Source organism: Dermacentor andersoni, chromosome 5, assembly GCF_023375885.2.
Source record: "Dermacentor andersoni chromosome 5, qqDerAnde1_hic_scaffold, whole genome shotgun sequence".
NCBI lineage: Eukaryota > Metazoa > Arthropoda > Arachnida > Ixodida > Ixodidae > Dermacentor > Dermacentor andersoni.
Window position 1 is genome coordinate 168,103,282 of NC_092818.1, and position 20,326 is coordinate 168,123,607.

The 20,326-nt window shown below is 46.3% G+C and overlaps 1 protein-coding gene across 1 annotated transcript in view; it reads right to left on the bottom strand.

The window, feature by feature from the left end:
* Positions 1 to 20,326, bottom strand: part of LOC126531602 (atrial natriuretic peptide receptor 1-like) — a 265,340-nt gene that overhangs the window by 84,976 nt on the left and 160,038 nt on the right. The window contains exons 3-5 of the mRNA XM_050179200.2: positions 19,999 to 20,194; positions 6,113 to 6,248; positions 5,278 to 5,369 (exon numbers count right to left, since the gene is read on the bottom strand). Coding sequence (XP_050035157.1) covers positions 5,278 to 5,369; positions 6,113 to 6,248; positions 19,999 to 20,194 — 424 coding nt within the window. The remainder of the gene's footprint in view (positions 1 to 5,277; positions 5,370 to 6,112; positions 6,249 to 19,998; positions 20,195 to 20,326) is intronic.

Sequence of the window (20,326 nt, forward strand, 5' to 3'; positions counted from 1 at the left end):
GTACAACGGTCAATTCGCTCGTTGCTGCTTCCCCGCTTCTTCACTCCAGCACTTTCACAGCGAGTTTCCGCGGGGATCGAGTGAGATGTGTTCATGTGTGCTGCTGCGCGCAGGACGCCATGCTTGTTAATTTGGTTAGTGTGCCTGTGTTTACGACTTTAAACAGACAATAAAACTAGTTTCCTTACTTCGTATAACTGTCTACTTATTTTATATCGCAATCGATTCTTCGCCATTCGGGCGGAACTGCGATTTCTTTTTTTACTTCGACACTTATTTTTAAAGCCCAAGAAGATCACACGAATCACGTCACTGACAATTCATTGTCTGCTCAGGCGGACATCATTTGCCAGAAAAGCCAAAGCAATTCATTCACTATATAACGGTGCCCCCATGGGCAGATAATTTATGAGTAGTGGCGTAATTCTAGTAACTTTTGCGAGCTAGAACAAAAGTCTCAGAATTAATCATAAACACACTGTATTACTAACAATCTGTGTGAGCACATAAATAAGCTTTACAAATGGGATAAAAGATGCATGCTTTTAAGATATTTTATTAGACTCTTGCTGCAATTCAAGATCTTCCTCTACGTGTCAGATCGTTATGATCTTGGCCTTGTATTTTTCGTTCTAACATTTCATTTCGTAGAATACAATACGGTTGGCCCCGTTTAGATGAAAAGCGCATCAAATGCCTTATTCATGTGTTTTAGTAATTTGGCACTATGCGGTTAAAGTCTTTATTAGCTTATAAAATGCTTCACTGAACATTTCAACTAACACCTAAAAGGATGCGCACTTAAGAGACATAAGTTATGGTTCAGGTAAAGGGACATCATTAATCTTACCAAGACCACTGAAAAGCGGTTGATAAACTACTAGTCACTAATTGAGTATCCATTACGTGAAATTGTCATAAATACTACCACTTGAACAAGTGCTGCAGTGTGTTAACGGTACGTCTAACAGCAAAATAATTAATAAATAACAATTAAACTGAGAGAGAAGGGGCGAGAATCGTTCCTCTGCAGCACCAAAGTTTTTTCATCGGAATGAATCTTTCAAAGCAACATCAAACAGAAAGTGTGACCAAGAACTTGGAACGTGGAACTTCCCAGCCCAGAGAAATATCACAGATATGGCGTGCCTCGAAGCTGGCTTTTCTAAAGTTCTTAAAAGAATGTGCAGGAAAAAGCGTTCAAAACCGTTCTGTATTTTCAATCCTAGTTCACGTTCTTGTATATGCCTAGCTTTAAGGAAAAAGAGCAGGAGAAAACACGGCACCGCTCCTCGGTCACGCTGCGCGGCAATCTAAATTTGATCGGAGATTAAGAATGCATTATGCATGCTCCAGTCCCACTGCGGCCTCTCCTTATGAAAGAACGAAAACAGGACCTCCAGGGTATCGCATCCGAAGCGGAGAAGTTGCCTGGCTGCAAAACGAGCTAAGCTTTCTGTGCTCTGCGTTGTTGGGTTCGTGGCGACCCCCGCTACGAAAGAAGGAAAGAACGAACATTTTTCGCGCTGATTGCCACGAGAAATGCGTCAGAGTTAATATAATTAATGCCCCAAAAAGCAGCCACAAAGTCGGTGTCCCTTTTAATCTGCATGCGAAATTTTCGCGCGGAATTCAGAGAAAAGCGGCAAGGGAACAAAACGCATTATTAACTTGTAGTGAGCATTTAATAAATTCGTGATAAAGCACCATAGGTGCTTGTGGTAATCCTACAGGGGAAGCTACGCTACAGAAATGCGACGGCTGAGAAAGACTATTTATTGGTGCAAAGACTATTCTATGTGGCTATTGAAGCGTAGTTGCACCGACAGTTTGTAACAGAAGCACTGAAAAGGAAATAAAGCTGCATAATTAGACAGAAATAGGTGAATATTAATTGCACTCGTGCTTTTATTTTTGTCGTTAATCATTTGTATTCGTTTTACAGACCAACCTAAGTGCGTCATCAGATACAAAACAAAACTTAGAATTGCAACTAGAGTTGCTTTATTCCACTTATATGCGACAACCAAATTTTGTCAAAAGAGAAGTGAAATCGAGCCCTGCAACAGCCAAGAGGAAAACGTATTACGGAACTATAGGATGAAATGCGCATATTACGGGTCTCGAACAAGAACGAAGGTTTCTTCGATTTGGCGTTCCAGGCAGCATGACGGAACACCTCCATCTTGAGCAGATTCATTTGCGGAAAAAATTTAAGCAACCGCCAGACAACAGCGCGTAGGCAGCAAGCCAAGACGATATATATATATACTGCATAACTGGCACCTGTTTTCTTGCTTCATTTTGTCAGTTTCCTTATCTTTCTCTTTCTTGCCGCGTCGTTTTGATTATTTATCTCGGTATCCCGCGAACCTTGTTAAGTAGACAGTGCTGTGGCTAAACAGACAGGTTTCAAGCTGCCACACAAAATGTTGAGGCAATATTCGTGTGCCTCTGGGCAAGCAGTTATTTTACGACACCCCCAAGAGCCTTCGTGGTGCCCTATAGGCCAATAAGTGGTTACATGTCCTTGCATGGGCTTTCATATCTGTTAAAGATACAGCATTAAAAATACTGACAGGTCTCGATGTCTGGTAATTGGCTCACCATTTTTCTTTCGAGTGCGTAGAAAATATTACAGGCCGATCGAGTCCCCTCAATATTTATTTATTTATTTATTTATTATCACCCTCAGGCCCAAAGGCATTAAATGGGGGACGGGTTACAGCAAATGAGAAAAGAAACAAGTATAAGCAGTTAGCACGTTTAAGTACAGAGGCTTCTAATTATACAGAATATTTGGAACAGGGCATAATGAATTTATGCTTTTCCCTGTTTATGCACATATTTCCTAGCATAAATGGAAATAAAAAGAGCCACTGAAGTTTCCTATGTACAGTAAATGGCAGGCACGCTACGTCGTTCTCAAAGACAGGGAAGTGTGTAAACGGGGCTAGCAATTTCACATGACCAATGAAAGTGCCGCCATCAGTGCAAGAATGAAAATAAGCGGCGCGTCTTCGATAGTTGACTCCTTTGCGTCGTTGTGCGACACCTGGTGGAATGAGAATATATCCGATATATAATTGTGAATTCTTTACGCTCTTCATCGAGAGGGTGGCTACAGGAGACGTATGTACAACGATGCACTACATTAAGTATACCAATACTCACTTTTTGATCCGCGATTTTTTTAACAACTCAATGAATTAATCTCGGTGTGCCTTTACATGACTCCAAGCACAATAGGCCGATAATCCAACTGTTCGGCGTCCACTTTTTTTTTCTTTCTTTATAATCTGCTCGAGCGGTCATGACCGCAGGCGTCTGTCTCTCGTGCCATGGAGAACTAGGTCATTCGGGCAACCGGCGCTCGCGGCACCTAACACAGAACAAGCGAGAGCAGTTCGTCGTGCTCCAGTCTCTATTATGCCACAGCCTTGTCACTGTCTTTCCGGCGTGATGAGTGGAAGCGTGTGAGTTTCTCTCATTCTGGTCTCCAGCCAGGGCAAGACTTTGAGTTACCGTATACTGCAGTGCCTTAGGCATCGGCTCACATTCCGCACTCCTTCTCTCGCAGGAGATGTGCGACACGGTAGCTCCTTCGAGATCGGCCCGGGTTGTAACGTTTTTTTTTTTTTTTCGCCGAAGTAAAAAGGGAACTTGGCGTCATGACGTCACCATCGTTACCATCCATCGTCGTCGTGTTGCTTCTGTTGTCACACACAGGCTCGCGTCACGCACAGGCTCGCGTCACGCACACAATTACTTTACACAAACGTTACGGTACATCCGGTAACTGGACAAACGACTCTGGATAACCAGCCATCTGCAAAATGTTTCGCAAATCATCAGTTCTCACAGTGCGCAGGGTCTGTATAGTTTCTGTTTTCTTTTTGGACGACACACGAGCCGATGTCTTGCCTCCATCATCATCATCATCATCATCATCATCATCATCATCATCATCATCATCATCAGCAGCAGCAGCAGCAGCAGCAGCCTGGTTATGCCCACTACAGGGCAAAGGCCTCTCCCATACTTCTCCAACTACCGGTCATGTACTAATTGTGGCCATGTTGTCCCTGCAAACTTCTTAATCCCATCCGCCCACCTAACTTTCTGCCGCCCTCTGCTACGCTTTCCTTCCCTTGGAATCCATTCCGTAACTCTTAATGACGATCGGTTATCTTCCCTCCTTATTACGTGTCCTGCCCATGTCCATTTCTTTTTCTTGATTTCAACTAAGATATCGTGAACTCGCGTTTGTTCCCTCACCCAATCTGCTCTTTTCTTATCCCTTAACGTTATACCAATCATTCTTCTTTCCATAGCTCGTTGCATCGTCCTCAATTTAAGTAGAACCCTTTTCGTAAGCCTCCAGGTTTCTGCCCCGCACGTGAGTACTGGTAAGACACAGCTGTTACTTTTCTCTTGAGGGATAATGGCAACCTGCTGTTCATGATCTGAGAATGCCTGCCAAACGCACCCCAGCCCATTCTTATTCTTCTGATTATTTCAGTCTCATGATCCGGATCCGCAGTCACTACCTGTCCTAAATAGATGTATTCCCTTACCACTTCCAGTGCTTCGCTACCTATTGTAAACTGCTGTTCCCTTCCGAGACTGTTAAACATTACTTTAGTTTTCTGCAGATTAATTTTTAGACCCACCCTTCGGCTTTGCCTTTCCAGGTCAGTGAGCATGCATTCCAGTTGGTCCCCTGAGTTACTAAGCAAGGCAATATCATCAGCGAATCGCAAGTTACTAAGGTATTCTCCATTAACTCTTATCCCCAATTCTTCCCAATCCAGGTCTCTGAATACCTCCTGTAAACACGCTGTGAATAGCATCGGAGAGATCATATCTCCCTGCCTTGCTTCTATCGTACCGGACTAATTCCGTGAAGATATATGACTTCAGGCCATCGGTGGTGTCTCGGAGGATATGGCACTTATTGTCCAGCTTAGCACGTGCTCGCTTCATTTCGAGACTCTCATGGCGGCTACACTCCGATAGAGAACGGTAATGTAAATGCCGTTCCATAATTACGAATAATCAAACCCTTGCCGAAAAAAATGTTTGCATATGTTGTTTCGAATATGCGTTATTTAAGTCTTCTCTAAAACAATAACTGGCGCAGGTGTTTTTTATTTCAATTTATTTTTATTTTGTCCTTCGTTCCTAGCGCCAATACTGACGTCCGTATTTAGGCACAGAAAATATATAGTTCACACATATCGTATTTTGTTTGATATATGCAAACCAAGCACTCACGTGATATTGGCCTGTCTCCGGGTTCATGTCCAGGATCGAGTAGTCCAAGTCTCGGTCTCCCTTCTCGTTCACTCTCACTGCGCCCGTGATTCCTAGAGAAGTCAGAGGAACGAAACAACAGTCAGTTTTCAGCTTTTAATTTGCGCACCTTCTTCAAAGCCCGTAATGCGTGTCCCTGGACGCCGGCTAAGCCTGGCGAAAGGCAAAAATGAAAAAAAGAGCTATGTGCCGAGTCGATGGAATCATCACAAATCAGTATGAAACGAGTAGGAAGACATGCCGGCGGAAAGGTTCACCGAGACAGCTAGCAATTTGTCGAAACATAATTATCGACCTAAGCTCCTCTGATCCTAGCGGATCACCTAGTCGTGTTGAAGGGTGCTATTTGTCTTTCTTCTTATTTTTCTCGAAATCGACAAACACGCTGAGAGAAATTCAAGGCTTCATACGTGAAAGCTAATTAGGCGAACGTACGTCTGTCGTCGATTGCACACACTTGCTGGAGTTTTGTCTTTTCTTTTTTTTTTCTTTCTTTTATACCTTCCGGTAAAAATTCCCAACATCTAACTTGGAAGATAAGAATGGAGTAAATGAACCTTGCAGCTCTGTTAACTATGAAACGATTGCCGGCATTTGGATAACACTTTTTGTCTGTGGACATCAACTTTAGCTAACTCGAAGGATCACGGTCCCTTTGGTCATGTGGAATAATTTCTTATTATAGCAAAATAAAATAGGACGAGGTAGCCAAGGGAATACAGTATTTTTATGTGTAAGACATACATATTGTACATAAAAAACGTTTTTGGACACACGAAAATTGCTGTGTACGTACCTTCAAATGTTCTGTTCCACATTTTTTGTGTAATGTAACTTCCATTTGTGATGGGCATGCCGTCGATTATGGTTTCGTTGATGGCCAGGGCGTACAGAATTACGGCTTCATAGAAGGCGGAGACAAAAGGGTTCACCTAAGTTATTGACAAAAGAAAAAAAAATACAACCACATTGGTTTTAGGCAGGGAACAATTTGCGGAAAAAGAAACTTGTCGAAACATTTTCAAAGCAGTGTCTAATTCTTTTAAGCAACTTTGAAGATGATTTGATTGATGTAGTGGCCCTCATTTTCAACTTGTAATATAGTAGTCGACAAAGTAATAATGCTTCATATAACGTTTGTATTCTATTAATAAAAATTCAAGTAATTTTAGCATTGGAAAGAAGCACTGAAAATGTTAGGATGCTTTCCACGTGCCTTTCACAATATTACTAGAAGAGACACCTTGAACAGTGGTTATTAGACCACGCAGATACCACCCAAGCAGAAGACCTATTCAAGCTGCCCGCTTCTGAAAGTAGCAACCGCAACCCAAGCATTACACAATTTTCCCCGTGATATTCATCGTAACACGGACTGTACTGAAAAGATGAAAATTTTTCTCACTACTACTTTTTCTGCTTACGCTTTCTCTTCTTTATGAGAATTTCCAGGCATGAACAAGCACAGAGGTTATGTACTAACCTGGGCAAAGTTCCGATGCAAGGAACATTTGGCAAGCAGCGCTCAAGTAATTTCAAATTCCCATGAAATAGCAGTTAAAACTATTGCCGTACCAAAATTCATGGTATTGCTTTGCAATATATGTGTGAATACATACATCACAGAGATGTAAAGAAACGCATGATGATACACTAGAGAAGATTGTGAATTGTTGCTTCTGCTGCAAAACTGAATGCATCAGCCGTTTAGTGTACTCATCTCCTGCGTTACTCACGGTTCTACGTGCTTTCTCAACATCTACCGTCTAGAACCCAAATAATAATACCTGGTAGTGAGCGAACTGTCTTGCTTCTTGTGCGTTCGCTGTTTCTGTGTGATTTATTCGTATTAGTGACAATTCTGAAAGTTCTCTAACTTGAAAAGTCGCTTTGGAAAACAGTAGTATAGTTCTTCCACATTGCGCATAGTTCTTCAAGAACCTCCCCTACCCCCCATTTTGATCTAAAGTGTTTTTTTTTCTTCTGAGAAATGTACAACATAATAATTATATACCGTGTCGATACTGCATTGTTCTCTGAATCATAGTAAACAGACTAGCTGACCTTTTTGACAACAGCTGGGAGTTCGAGCGGAAATCTCATGGTCACACTTTTAATAATGCAATTCAGCCCCATGCAGCGCACGTACAAGCTGGGAAGCACGATGTAGAATGCAGCTCTGAAGGAAAACCAAACACAAATCATAGATGACAGGTTAAAGGGTTAGATCGAAGTTCTTGTCTTTGGCTTTATACCGTTGTCCCCATTTACCGCTCTAAGTCGATGATTCTGGCGATAGGTGTGGCTCGTGATTTTACAGCCTGTCGTTTTACAAGAATATGAACGGAGTCACATTTACGCAAGCGCTAGCCGAGAACAATTTTCTTTTTTCTTTAGCATGCGCGAAATCTTGTTGCTACGCAGAGCCGTCATCCGTGTATCTGAATTTTCACACAGAGATTGACAGCAAGACCGAGACTTTCACAGACCGGCAGTAGTTGTAAAAAGGCATCCCTAAAGAGACTAAGTTTCGACGAGAAGACTTGTCATCGTCAGGGATCTGTAATGAAGTAGAAACGTCCCTTTGTTGAAACGAAGGTACCAGCGATATCTCTTGCCCTACAAATGTTAATCTCTGCATGCAAATCGAAAGATGATGCGCTACGAGCAGTTGAAGTAACATTTTATATAAAGTAACGCTGCCAGATTCAACTGAAATTTCCTGCTATTTCTTGCGGTGTTCCTAGTTCAAGTGACACCGCATTGGAATATGAGCGCTAGGCTCTATAATATCTTGAATGTGACTGCGTAGACGTCTCGTCTCTGTCGCTAGGCCTAGTAAACTTCGTCTTGAAGAATAAATTCATCCTCCCCCTTCTCAAAACCTGCGCCACACAGGCTTACCCGACCACAATGTTTTTGAATGAGCGCAGCGTAAAGGCATTTTGCAGGGTGCTCAGCAGGTGGTATGATCCTTCATGTACGAATTCGAATCGGAGATTAATAACGTGCGATGTCATCATCATCATCCTCATCATCAGCCTGGTTACGCCCACTGCAAGGCAAAGGCCTCTCCCATACTTCTCCAACTACCCCGGTCATGTACTAATTGTGGCCATGTTGTCCCTGCAAACTTGTTAATATTGTCACAGACAAAGCCACAAAAGAATTGGGTCGACGCTAAAGATCTTTTTATATATGTCGCTGTCCTGGCACCCTCGTCGTTCTCTTCTTCTCGGAGCCACCCAACATGCCTAGCATGTGGCACCGAATCGCACCGAGTGGCTGTCAGCTGTGTCGAGGCCGTGGCATTACCCCCCTCCCTTGAAGCATCGTCTCCATGCGGAACATTGAGGCACTGGAGATTGCCACGGGGATGCTGTTAAGAGGGACGTAGATGGTGAGAGAGGCGTGGGACTTTGCGTTCAGCGGGAGTGGTATAACTTCAATCTAGAGACGTGAACGACATCGGACAGGCTTGGGCGTCGGGAACGGCGAGCGGTGCCTCCTCCTTCAGGAATCACTTCGTATGTGACGTCGCTGAGTCGTTGAACGATCCGATAAGGTCCAAAGTAGCGGCGCAAAAGTTTCTCCGACCGACCACGCTGGCGAATCGGTGTCCACACCCATACTTTGTCACCGGGTTGATAAGTGACGTCGCGGTGACGAAGATTGTATCGGTCGGCGTCGTTGTGTTGTTGGTAGCGGATACGCATTCGTGCGAGCTGGCGTGCCTCTTCGGCGCATCGAGCGAATTCGGCAGCATCATTGACAACATTAGAACAGTAGGTGGGTAAGAGCATTGCGTCCAACGTTGTGACAGCTTCCCGGCCGTGCACCAAGCGAAAAGGGGTGAAGCCGGTAGTTTCTTGAACGGCAGTATTATATGCAAACGTAACATATGGGAGAACGTCGTCCCAGTTTTTGTGGTCGACGTCAACATACATGGAAATCATATCAGCGATCGTTTTGTTTAGTCTTTCTGTGAGCCCGTTCGTCTGGGGATGGTAAGCAGTGGCTTTGCGGTGAACGGTACCACTGAGAAGCATGATATCTTCTGTGAGCTGCGCTGTAAATGCTGTGCCCCGGTCGGTTATAACCACTCTTGGAGCACCGTGGCGGAGTACGATACCATGTACAAAGAAGGTCGCAATATCATTTGCAGTGCCTCGTGGGAGAGCTCGGGTTTCAATGTAACGTGTTAGGTAGTCTGTGGCAACAGCAATCCAACGGTTACCAGCCCTCGACGTGGGGAATGGTCCAAGCAAATCTATTCCAACCTGCTGAAAAGGGATCCGCGGAGGATCCACGGGATGGAGAAGACCAGCGGGACGCACGGGTGGTGTCTTGCGTCTCTGGCAGTCGCGGCATGTCTTCACGTATTGCTTGACGTCACGGCGAAGGTTAGGCCAGAAGTACTTTTGGCGTATGCGTGAAAACGTCCGTGCGAATCCCAAGTGGCCCGAAGATGGATCGTCGTGAGATGCCCGCAGGATGTCGTCACGTAGTGAAGAAGGCACTACAAGGAGGCAGGCGGTTGCGGTCGAGTGAAAACCCAATTTGTAGAGAACGCCATCGCGGAGAAAAAACGAGGAGAACTTGCGGATGAACATACGAGGCGGCTCCGGTAGACGGTTCTCAAGGTAGTCGATGAGAGGCCGGAGTTCTGAATCATCGCGCTGTTGCTTGCTGATGTCTGATACTGAGATAATGGACAGAAATGCGTCCTCTTCATCAAACTCGCATGGCGACGGTTGAAGTGGAGCACGTGACAGGCAGTCGGCGTCGGTGTGTTTACGCCCGGACTTGAACACTATTGTCATATCGTATTCTTGCAAGCGAAGACTCCAGCGTGCAAGACGGCCAGATGGATCCTTCAGATTGGCTAGCCAGCACAATGAATGGTGATCTGTCAAAACTCGAAACGATCGGCCGTACAAATATGGTCGGAACTTAGCAATTGCCCACACAACGGCCAAGCATTCCTTCTCCGTAGTGGAATAGTTACTTTCAGCTGGAGACAAAGTGCGGCTTGCGTACGCAATGACGCGTTCGGCTCCATCTTGCCACTGTACGAGGACGGCACCAAGGCCAACGTTGCTGGCATCCGTGTGCAACTCGGTGTCACTGTCTTCGTCAAAGTGTCCTAGAACAGGAGGTGTGCGCAGACGATTCTGGAGTTCACAGAAGGCCTCTTGTTGTTCCTGCTCCCAGACAAACGGAACATTATCTTTAGTCAGCCGCTGCAAAGGTTCGGCTATCCGTGAAAAGTTTGCCACGAAGCGTCGATAATAAGCGCAAAGCCCTAGAAAACGGCGGAGTTCGTGTTTGTTCGAAGGTGTTGGAAACGAAGCAACAGCAATGGTTTTGTCGGGGTCTGGTCGAATGCCCTCGTAGCTGACGACATGGCCTAAAAATTTGAGTTCGTCATACCCGAAATGGCATTTTTCAGGCTTTAAAGACAGGCCAGCAGTACGAATTGCGTCAAGAACTGCTTGTAAGCGCTGGAGGTGCTGCTCAAAAGTTTCCGAAAAGACAACGATATCATCTAAATAGACAAGGCATGACTGCCACTTGAGACCTGATAGAACCGTGTCCATCATGCGCTGAAAAGTGGCAGGCGCAGAGCACAATCCGAAAGGAAGGACCTTGAATTCGTAGAGTCCGTCAGGCGTAATAAATGCCGTTTTCTCACGGTCACGCTCATCAACCTCTATTTGCCAGTAGCCGCTGCGAAGGTCCATCGATGAGAAGTATCGAGCATTTCGAAGGCGGTCCAAAGAGTCGTCGATGCGGGGAAGGGGATAAACGTCCTTCTTCGTAACGTTGTTAAGCTTGCGATAGTCAACGCAAAAACGCAGTGTGCCGTCTTTCTTTTTCACCAGAACCACAGGTGACGCCCATGGACTGGTGGAGGGCTGTATGATATCGTCGGTAAGCATTTGTTTGACTTGATTCCGGATGGCGTCTTGCTCTTTACGAGAAACACGGTAGGCACGTTGGCGCACGGGTCTTTCATTGGGATTTGTAATAATTCTGTGTTTCGCAGTAGGCGTTTGGTTGACCTTCGATGTTGAAGCGAAACAGTCCGCAAAAGACTGTAAAAGGCTTCGAATGCTAGCCTGTTGTTCACCTGATAATTTAGAATTCACATCAATATTGCTGTTGGCTGGTACGTCACAGTTAGAATCTCCATCATTTTGCCCTACAGTTAAACAAGCGGGAAAATCACTGACTGGCTCCAAATAGGCGATGGCAGTTCGTGGGGCGAAGTGCTGGTATTCCCGACTGAAATTGGTCACTAAAATCTGAGCAGTCCGTGACGACAGCTGCAAGATGCCGCGGGCTACGCAAACCTGTCGAGCCAACAAGACTGACAGATTGCCTTCAGCGATTCCGAGATGGGGAGGATCATCGTCTGTTTCTACGGTGATCAACGCAGTACTCCGGGGTGGTAAAGTAGCCCAGTCACCCGAAACGCGTAACACCGTGGACTGTGGGTGGTAGTCGTCCGAATGATTTGCGTGTTCGCTGGAAAATGTGACAAGCAACTCGCGAAGGTTTATGATTGCGCCGTACTCCCGAAGAAAGTCCATGCCGAGTATGACCTGCCTAGAGCACTCTTCCAGTATAATAAATGAGCCGACAAATGTGACCTCGCGAATTTGTACCCTCGCAGTGCATTTGCCGATCGGCGTGAGAACATGACCGCCGGCTGTACGGAGCTTAGGTCCTGGCCACGGTGTCGTTACCTTGCGAAGTGCCGTAACCAGTTGTCCGCTCATGACAGAATAATCGGCGCCAGTATCGACAAGAGCGGTGACCGGGTGGTTATCTACAGAAACGAGTATGTCGGCTGAAACAGGTTCAGGGTTTTCGAAGAAAGGTGTCGAAGGTGCGCAGTCGTCGTTGTCGTCGTCGTTATCGTCGTCGTCGGGGTGTCGCAGCGGAGGATCTTTCGAAGTGCGTTGGACAGCGGCCCCACCTCCGGAGGTCGCTGTTCTCAGTTTCCCCGACTTGGGCTCGTGGGCCGATTGCCCACGGAAGCGGAGAACGTAGTGTAGCGGCTAGGTGACGCCGATCGTCGAGGAGGTGGTGATCGTGACTGGCGCCTCTGCGGAGACGGAGATCGGGTCGTTGGCAGGGACTGTTCAACCGGTGGGAACTGCGCGTACGGCGACGAAGGTTGACTGGCCAGATATTGCTGGATTTCTCTCGGGCGCTCTCCCTCACGTGGGCGACGAGCGCCGGGGTGATAGCCCTGGAGTCCAATTCTTCGGTAGTAGCAGGCACGGTACACGTGGCCCGCTTCGCCACAGTGGAAGCAGAGTGGCTGGTAGTCAGGTGTGCGCCACACGTCTGACTTTCGCGTATTGATTCGGGGGCTCGTGGACCCGTACATATTTGTACGTGAACCTTGGCCCTGGAAGTGACACAGCGGTTCTTCAGAAGAAGGCGGGTTACGGTGGTTCCCGGGTTGCGCAGGTAGCCTCACTGCTTGCGCATAAGTCAGTACGGGGGCGGCTTCAGGTCTGGTTTGCACGAATGGCTGTGCTGCCTGGCGAACTTCTTCGCGGACGATATCTGTGAGGGATGTTACGGTCGGTTGAAATCGCACTCCCTGTAGCCGGTCGAGCTCCTCACGCACGACACTACGCACAAGCTCTCGAAGCGCATCGGTGTTATAGGGTAACGAGACAGAAGATGCTGATCCCAGGTTGATTTGGCGATCGTAGACCGAGGAGCGTTGTTGAAGGGCTCGCTCCATTGTTGTCGCCTCACTGACGAACTCAGCTACTGTAGCTGGAGGCCTTCGCATCAGTCCTGCAAACAGCTGCTCTTTAACTGCACGCATCAGTAGGCGTACTTTCTTCGCTTCTGTCATGCCAGGGTCAGCACGCTTGAAAAGCCGCGTCATGTCTTCTACGAACATGGCTACGCTTTCGTTCGGCCTTTGAACCCTATTCTGAAGGTCTTGCCTCTCTCGCTCTTTTCTTGCGGGGCTGCTGTACGTGTCGCGTATCTGCCTTTGAAATTCTTGCCAGGTGGTGACGGATGGCTCGTGGTTAGCGAACCATGTTCGGGCAGAGTCCTCTAGGGCGAAGTACACGTTCCTTAACTTTTTCTGCTCGTCCCAATAATTGACGTCAGCCACACGATCGAATTCGTCGAGCCAGTCTTCCACGTCCTCAAAAGGCTCACCATGGAACGGCCGCGGCCAGCGTGGGGTGTGGAGAACCAGCGACGCAGGAGGCTGTCCCGTACCGTACGTCTCCTGTGTCTGGCTTGCGGTTGTGGTGGACATCCTCGGCAGATCTTGGAGGCCGTATTCCGGAGGCAGTCTTTGAAGCCGTCGGCTTTTGCGTAGGTTGTCCGCGCTCTGTTCCTGGGGGTCAGAGTACATAGACGTGTACCCAGCACCTCCACCAATTTGTCACAGACAAAGCCACAAAAGAATTCGGTCGACGCTAAAGATCTTTTTATATATGTCGCTGTCCTGGCACCCTCGTCGTTCTCTTCTTCTCGGAGCCACCCAACATGCCTAGCATGTGGCACCGAATCGCACCGAGTGGCTGTCAGCTGTGTCGAGGCCGTGGCAATATCATCCGCCCACATAACTTTCTGCCGCCCTCTGCTACGGTTCCCTTTTCTTGGAATCCAGTCCGTAACCCTTAATGACCATCGGTTATCTTCCCTCCTCATTACATGTTCTGCCCATGCCCATTTCTTTTTCTTGATTTCAACTAAGATATCATTACCTCGCGTTTGTTCCCTCACCCAATCTGCTCTTTTCTTATCCCTTAACATTACACCTATCATTTTTCTTTCCATAGCTCGTCGCGTCGTCCTCAATTTAAGCAGAACCCTTTTCGTAAGCGTCCAGGTTTCTGCCCCGTACGTGAGTACTGGTAAAACACAGCTGTTATATACTTTTCGCTTGAGGGATAATGGCAACCTGCAGTTCATTATCTCAGAATGCCTGCCAAATGCACCCCAGCCCATTCTTATTCTTCTGATTATTTTAGTCTCATGATCCGGATCCACGGTCGCTACCTGTCCTGTCCAACCACTTCCAGTGCCTCACTACCCATCGTAAACTGCCGTTCTCTTCCGAGACTGTTAAACATTACTTTAGTTTTCTGCAGATTAATCTTTAGACCCACCCTTCGGCTTTGCCTCTCCAGGTCAGTGACCATGCATTGCAGTTGGTCCCCTGAGTTACTAAGCAATGCAATATCATCAGCCAATCGCATCAGCCATGTCCACTTTCGGCTATCCCGCTTGCGGAAGAACGTATTCATTATCCGCATCTTATTCTGTTCTACAAAGTCTACTAATAACTCTCCCCTGCTATTCCTAGCGCCTATGCCATATTCCCCCACTGCTTTGTCTCCAGCCTGCTTCTTGCCTACCTTGGCATTGAAGTCGCCCATTAGTACAGTCTATTTTGTTTTGACCTTACCCATCGCCGATTCCACGTCTTCATAGAAGCTTTCGACTTCCTGGTCATCATGACTTGATGTAGGGGCGTACACCTGTACAACCTTCAATTTGTGCCTCTTAATAAGGTTCACAAGACCTGCCACCCTCTCGTTAATGCTATAGAATTCATGTACGTTACCAGCTATATTCTTATTAATCAGGAATCCGACTCCTAGTTCTCGCCTCTCCGCTAAGCACCGGTAGCACAGGGCGTGCCCGCTTTTTAGCACTGTATATGCTTCATTTGTCCTCCTAACTTCACTGAGCCCTATTATATCCCGTTTACTGCCCTCTAATTCCTCCAATAGCACTGCTAGACTCGCCTCACTAGATAACGTTCTAGCATTAAATGTTGCCAGGTTCAGATTCCAATGGCGGCCTGTCCGGATCCAGGGACTCTTAGCACCCTCTGCTGCACCCTCTGCACGTCCGATGTACGACCACATATATCTGGCGCTATAGGCGATAGCAACACTTTTAGAATTTCTACACTTTGCTTGTAGCTATTTAAGCATGTTCCGAGCGTAATGACACCTCGGGGTGCTACTTAACTGATTCTTTCACGCAAACGTTGGGAACAAAGAACGTGTGGTGTACTTCATACAACCCCACGTATATCAAGTTTTCGGTTGGGATTTTATAACGAAGAACTTCTGTGTCATACTCAAGTTCGCAAATATACTTCATGCGCGTATGCTCTTTCGTTAACCTAATAATGAATTCAATAAGGAGCACTATGGCATTTGAATTGTGATGAGAGCTGAGTGTGAGCAAATTTTTTGTTGAACTGGCAGGAGCTTCCGTTTGCTTTCACAGTGGAAAGTACATAGCATGCACCAGCCCAGGGCGTTTAGGCATCTTTCGTAATTGTATAGTAAGATAAAAGAGAACAGCTGCTCAACAACATGGCATACACTCAAAACAGAGAAATATATAGATAAATATTTGAAAGTTAAGCATAAATTGAGGTAGCAAGCATTTTACGTGATTCACTGCTACTTCAAATTTGCTCCAACTTGTTTACCTCGGCTGAAGGTAGTCAGCAGCCTTAGGTAAACAGTAAATGGTTAGATAAATGCTGCTCTTTCGGTCTGTTTCAGCATGCAATCGTTTCTTACCGATCTAACAAACTCACTTTGAGAGTTTTGCTTTCCAAACACAATTGATGAGTGCCACAGAATGTTGCGCTTGCGTTTCCAGACCCAAAGAATCCCGGCTGTTCTTGCAGAATGAACACATAATTCCTGAGCTTCACACAAACATTATGATAGTTCAAGTTCATAATTTGAAATGCAACAGCGGTGAATGTCCGAAGGAGTCTTACTTGCTTCCCGCTAGCGGAACCAATATTTGCGCAGACACTGTTCGGGTTTGTCACTTTTCTGTAAGCATGCAAGTGATTCTAATGGGCAAAATCGTCATTCCATTTATTAGTATTCGCTCAACTGTCTCTTTACCATTTCTTAGCCCAAACACACACGTACGCGTGCTTCTGAAACCTGGTTGCCAATAAGACGCCACTGACGGAAGCTGTAACAAAACACTTTGCAGAGAACAATATTTATTGTTGGCAGTTTACGCGGATATTGACAGGCACGCAAAATATGAAACACGAAAGTGATCATGAACTCGACACCTGGGGCGCCACTTACGAAGCTTTTTGTTAGCAATGACTATTTGTCACTTCAAGTCACCTTCTCCAAGAGTATATATATTCGAGCTTCTGAAGCACGAGACAACGCAGCAAGTGGACGAGAGATAGGTAAAGAGGCAACACAAACGCGCGGTCCTCAATCCCCATATCGGTCGTCATCTTGAAAAGCTATGCAGCGCAAACAAGCTCGATGTCGCCCACTGATGCGGTATGCGCGGAAACCGGTGCCTACTCCTACGGACGACTACTGTACAACGTGCTTTCGAAATGCAATCACAACTTTCTTGCGCTTTCTAGTTGCCTTCGAAGCACTTGCTCATAGCCATATTTGAGAAAAAGTTGTGAGGTCGCATCGATGGCCAGATAAAAAGAGGCCTAGAGGAATTAATAATGAATTTGTCTAAAATTCAACAATATTGTCTAAAAGCAACCGCCCCCCCCCCCCCCTTTAAGTGTAATTTTAACTTAAGAACATCACGAATAAACATAAATAAATATAAATGCTTTCCTCACTTTATTTACCTTGTAGCTCAGAACAACTTACAAGAGAATCTAGAATCCAGGAAAGAATACCAGTCCTCTGCTCTATAAAAATATCACGATGCATCTATGTCGCAAATAGGAAGAAGATAGGAGGGTGAGAAAGGACAACGAAAATGTGATCGCTGTGCAGTATGGCCACTTCTCGAGCTTTAAATCTAAGGTTTTGAGACTAACCCCTTCCGTGAACGTAACATTCTTGCCTGTTTCGTTAGTCTTCATACTTTGGGCTGTTTTTAATATGAAGTACAACCGGTTTATTCTCGGGGACTCTGATCATGAGAAAAAAAATGGCATATGAATATAGATGGGGTGGAGTTCATATGGAAGGCATTACCAAATCATGACTAGGAGCTTACCACTGACTTAGAAAAGAAACGTGTATAACCATCGCATTCTACCGGTGCTAACATACGGGCCAGAAACTTGGAGGCTAACAAAGAAGCTCCAGAACAAGTTAAGGACCAACCAAAGAGCGATAGAATGAAAAATGTTTAACATTAAGAGACATGAAGAGAGCGGTTTGGTTCACAGCGCCAAAGCAGAAAGCCGATATTGTAGTTGACACTAATCGAAAAAAATGGGACTGGGCAGGTCATGTAATGTGTAGGGTAAAATGTCGGTGGACAATTAGAATTCCACAATGGGTGCCAAGGGAAGGGAAGAACAGTGAGGACGGCAGAAAACTAGGTGGTGCGATGAAATTAGGAAATTCGCGGGTCCTAGTTGGAATCGGTTGGGGCAGGACAGGGGTAATTGGAGATGGCAGGAAGAGGACTTCGTCCTGCAATGGAAATAAAAATAAGCTGCTGCTGCTGCTGCTCATGATTATGATAATAAAAATATTGATGAGGATGACGACGAACTTGTCCCTAGATTACAATTTTTTAAATTTAATTCTCTCAGAATTTTTTTTAATTGGGGGTAGCCGTCTTTTCTCTCAATTTTTGATTCTCTACAATATGTCAACTTTATACACGCTCACATTTGCTGTGCGACGCAGCAGTGCTGTCAAGTTCTTTCGGCCTACAACAACCTTCGCGTTCCATGGCCGCCAATATCAATGTGTTTATTACTATTGGTCTTAATAATGCTCCATCAATAGTTGACCACTCCTCGGCCTACTGCTTTGTCGGGTTGTCCCCATTCTTCATCGTACAGCCCGACCTCCTTACCAACGATCAAGCAATGCAAAACTGCAATACCACAACCGCATTGCCGTGAGGCTCTTCAGTAGAAGGGAGCACCAATAGGGCGACACTTTCGGACTGTGATTACTTTTTCGCCCACCGGAAATAAAGTAAAAATTCCTAGCAAAGGCCGAGGAGAAGACTGTGAACGACACAGAAAGTTCCGAAGACTGGATGATCCCGAGTAGAATAGCGCCAGTACTGAGACTGTGAGGTTCGGAAAGGATAGCGAAGCAGAATGGCAAAAGGAAGGAGGCACCGAATTAGCTGCAGTGAGAAAGACAGGATCCAGTGAAAAGCTCGAACAACGCAAGAATTTAGATAAAAGACGCTTCGTGAGCGTGGAACAAAAAAATAAAGAAAGGAAACAATTCTATAATTGTGAATCGTTTCTTCGGAGGCGCAGAACAATTATAAGAACGAGTAGGCGAACAAAAAAATGAAAAAGGAAGAAAGGAAACAGCAGGAGACGGATAAGGAAGGTCTTGAACAATGGGACGGCGTTCACGAACGTGAAGGGAGACCGGCGAAGAAGAAGGTGAACGGGGGCGAGTCAGCGGCGGGAACGAGGATGACAAAGTAGAACAGGGTGAACGGGGAAGCGAAAGGCTTCCGCTGCCATCTCCACGGGAGAATGGGGTGAGGACAGGTGGAGAGAGTTTCTATGCTGGGATCGATATCACGAAGTGCCCAGAAAGGAAAGAGGAATGGCGGCGACGATGTGAGTGCTTCGGCGCGGTGCTTGTCAGTTGTATGCAGCGTCAAATCCATCGCACACTGATCCCTCTTTTGTGCTCCCGCACAGATGGGTGGAGAAAGCGAGTGTGGTGAAAATGCCGAGTGCGCGAGGAAGGGAAAAGAAAACAGAAATAAAGATATGATGAGTGGCAGATCGAGTCAAGCTGTTAGCATCGGCAGGCGAGCAACAATCCAACGAGAGATCCGAACAATATGCGAGCTCTCGTTTCTTGTTTCCCTACCTCCTTAGTTTTTTTTTTTTTTTTTTTTTTTTGTCGCTTTTCGTTGTCTCTTTCCTTGCGTACTTTTCTTTCTTTTGCGTACTTTTCTTTTCTTTCATTTCTTTCTTGCGCTGTCTGGTTTTCAAGGATCCTACGATAATGACATCTTTTGTACCATCCCGCCGTCTACTTTTCTTCTGACAAGACACGACTCGCATAGAAAAAGGATCGCTCTCTCGAGATTTAAGCTGCGAAAAAAGTGCCGACAGTCAAGAATGTACCACTTAGGGCTGTACTTGTGGGTTTTATTTCTAGCCATTCTTTTGCGTTATTATAATGTATTAGAATGTAGTAGGTTTTGTAATGAATGTGCATTTGAAAACGTAGGCCCGAAAGTCCATTTGCTTATGAACTAACCACTTTTACAACGTACGTTTTCCTTCTGTGTGACGACGAATGGAAGTTCCTTAGTGCGTTTGTATTTTCCTGCAGAGGCATTACCTTACATGGCGACTCACTGGTCGGTTCGACGCATATATATTGTTTACGCTATACCACTCTCTGCTTCAAATATACGTGCAGCACAAGTTCGCATTCATGGGCATACCAGGGAAGGAAGGCGCACAGACGTGTCGCAACTGCATTCGAAAGTAGTACAATAGAGAGATAGACCCTCGACGCGCAACAGCCGTAACGCGCATACCAGCCGGTCTGCCTGCCTCACCAGCGTGACAGGCGTTCGTTTTAATTACTGTCGTTAGCCAGCGCCTAATTGCAGGCGCAGAGAATGGCGCCGAACGCGAGTTTCGTCGGACGGGCAGCGTACAGGGAACTCGGCAGCATCGAGCAGACCCACCTCGTCCGTGTTGTAGTCGAACTCGAACTCCTTGCGAGCTGTCTCCTGCAGAGCCTGCTTGAAGTGCGAGAACTCGGACGTCTCGGGGATTCGCGTCTGCACCACGAGCAGCGCCTCGTAGGCTTTCCGAGCGCGGTGGTTGCGCTCTGCTGTGTCGGTCTCCCGGTACCATGGCCGCGTGTTGCTCGTGTTGCGCCTGTGAGCGGAGAGAGAGAGAGAAGGGGGGGGGGGAGCTATTGGACCAGCGTTGAACGTACGGAGCCTAGCTCGTTGCGTCTGGTTGCAACGCGTGCGTAAAAAAAACATATTTTGTCACAAGGAGTGTTCT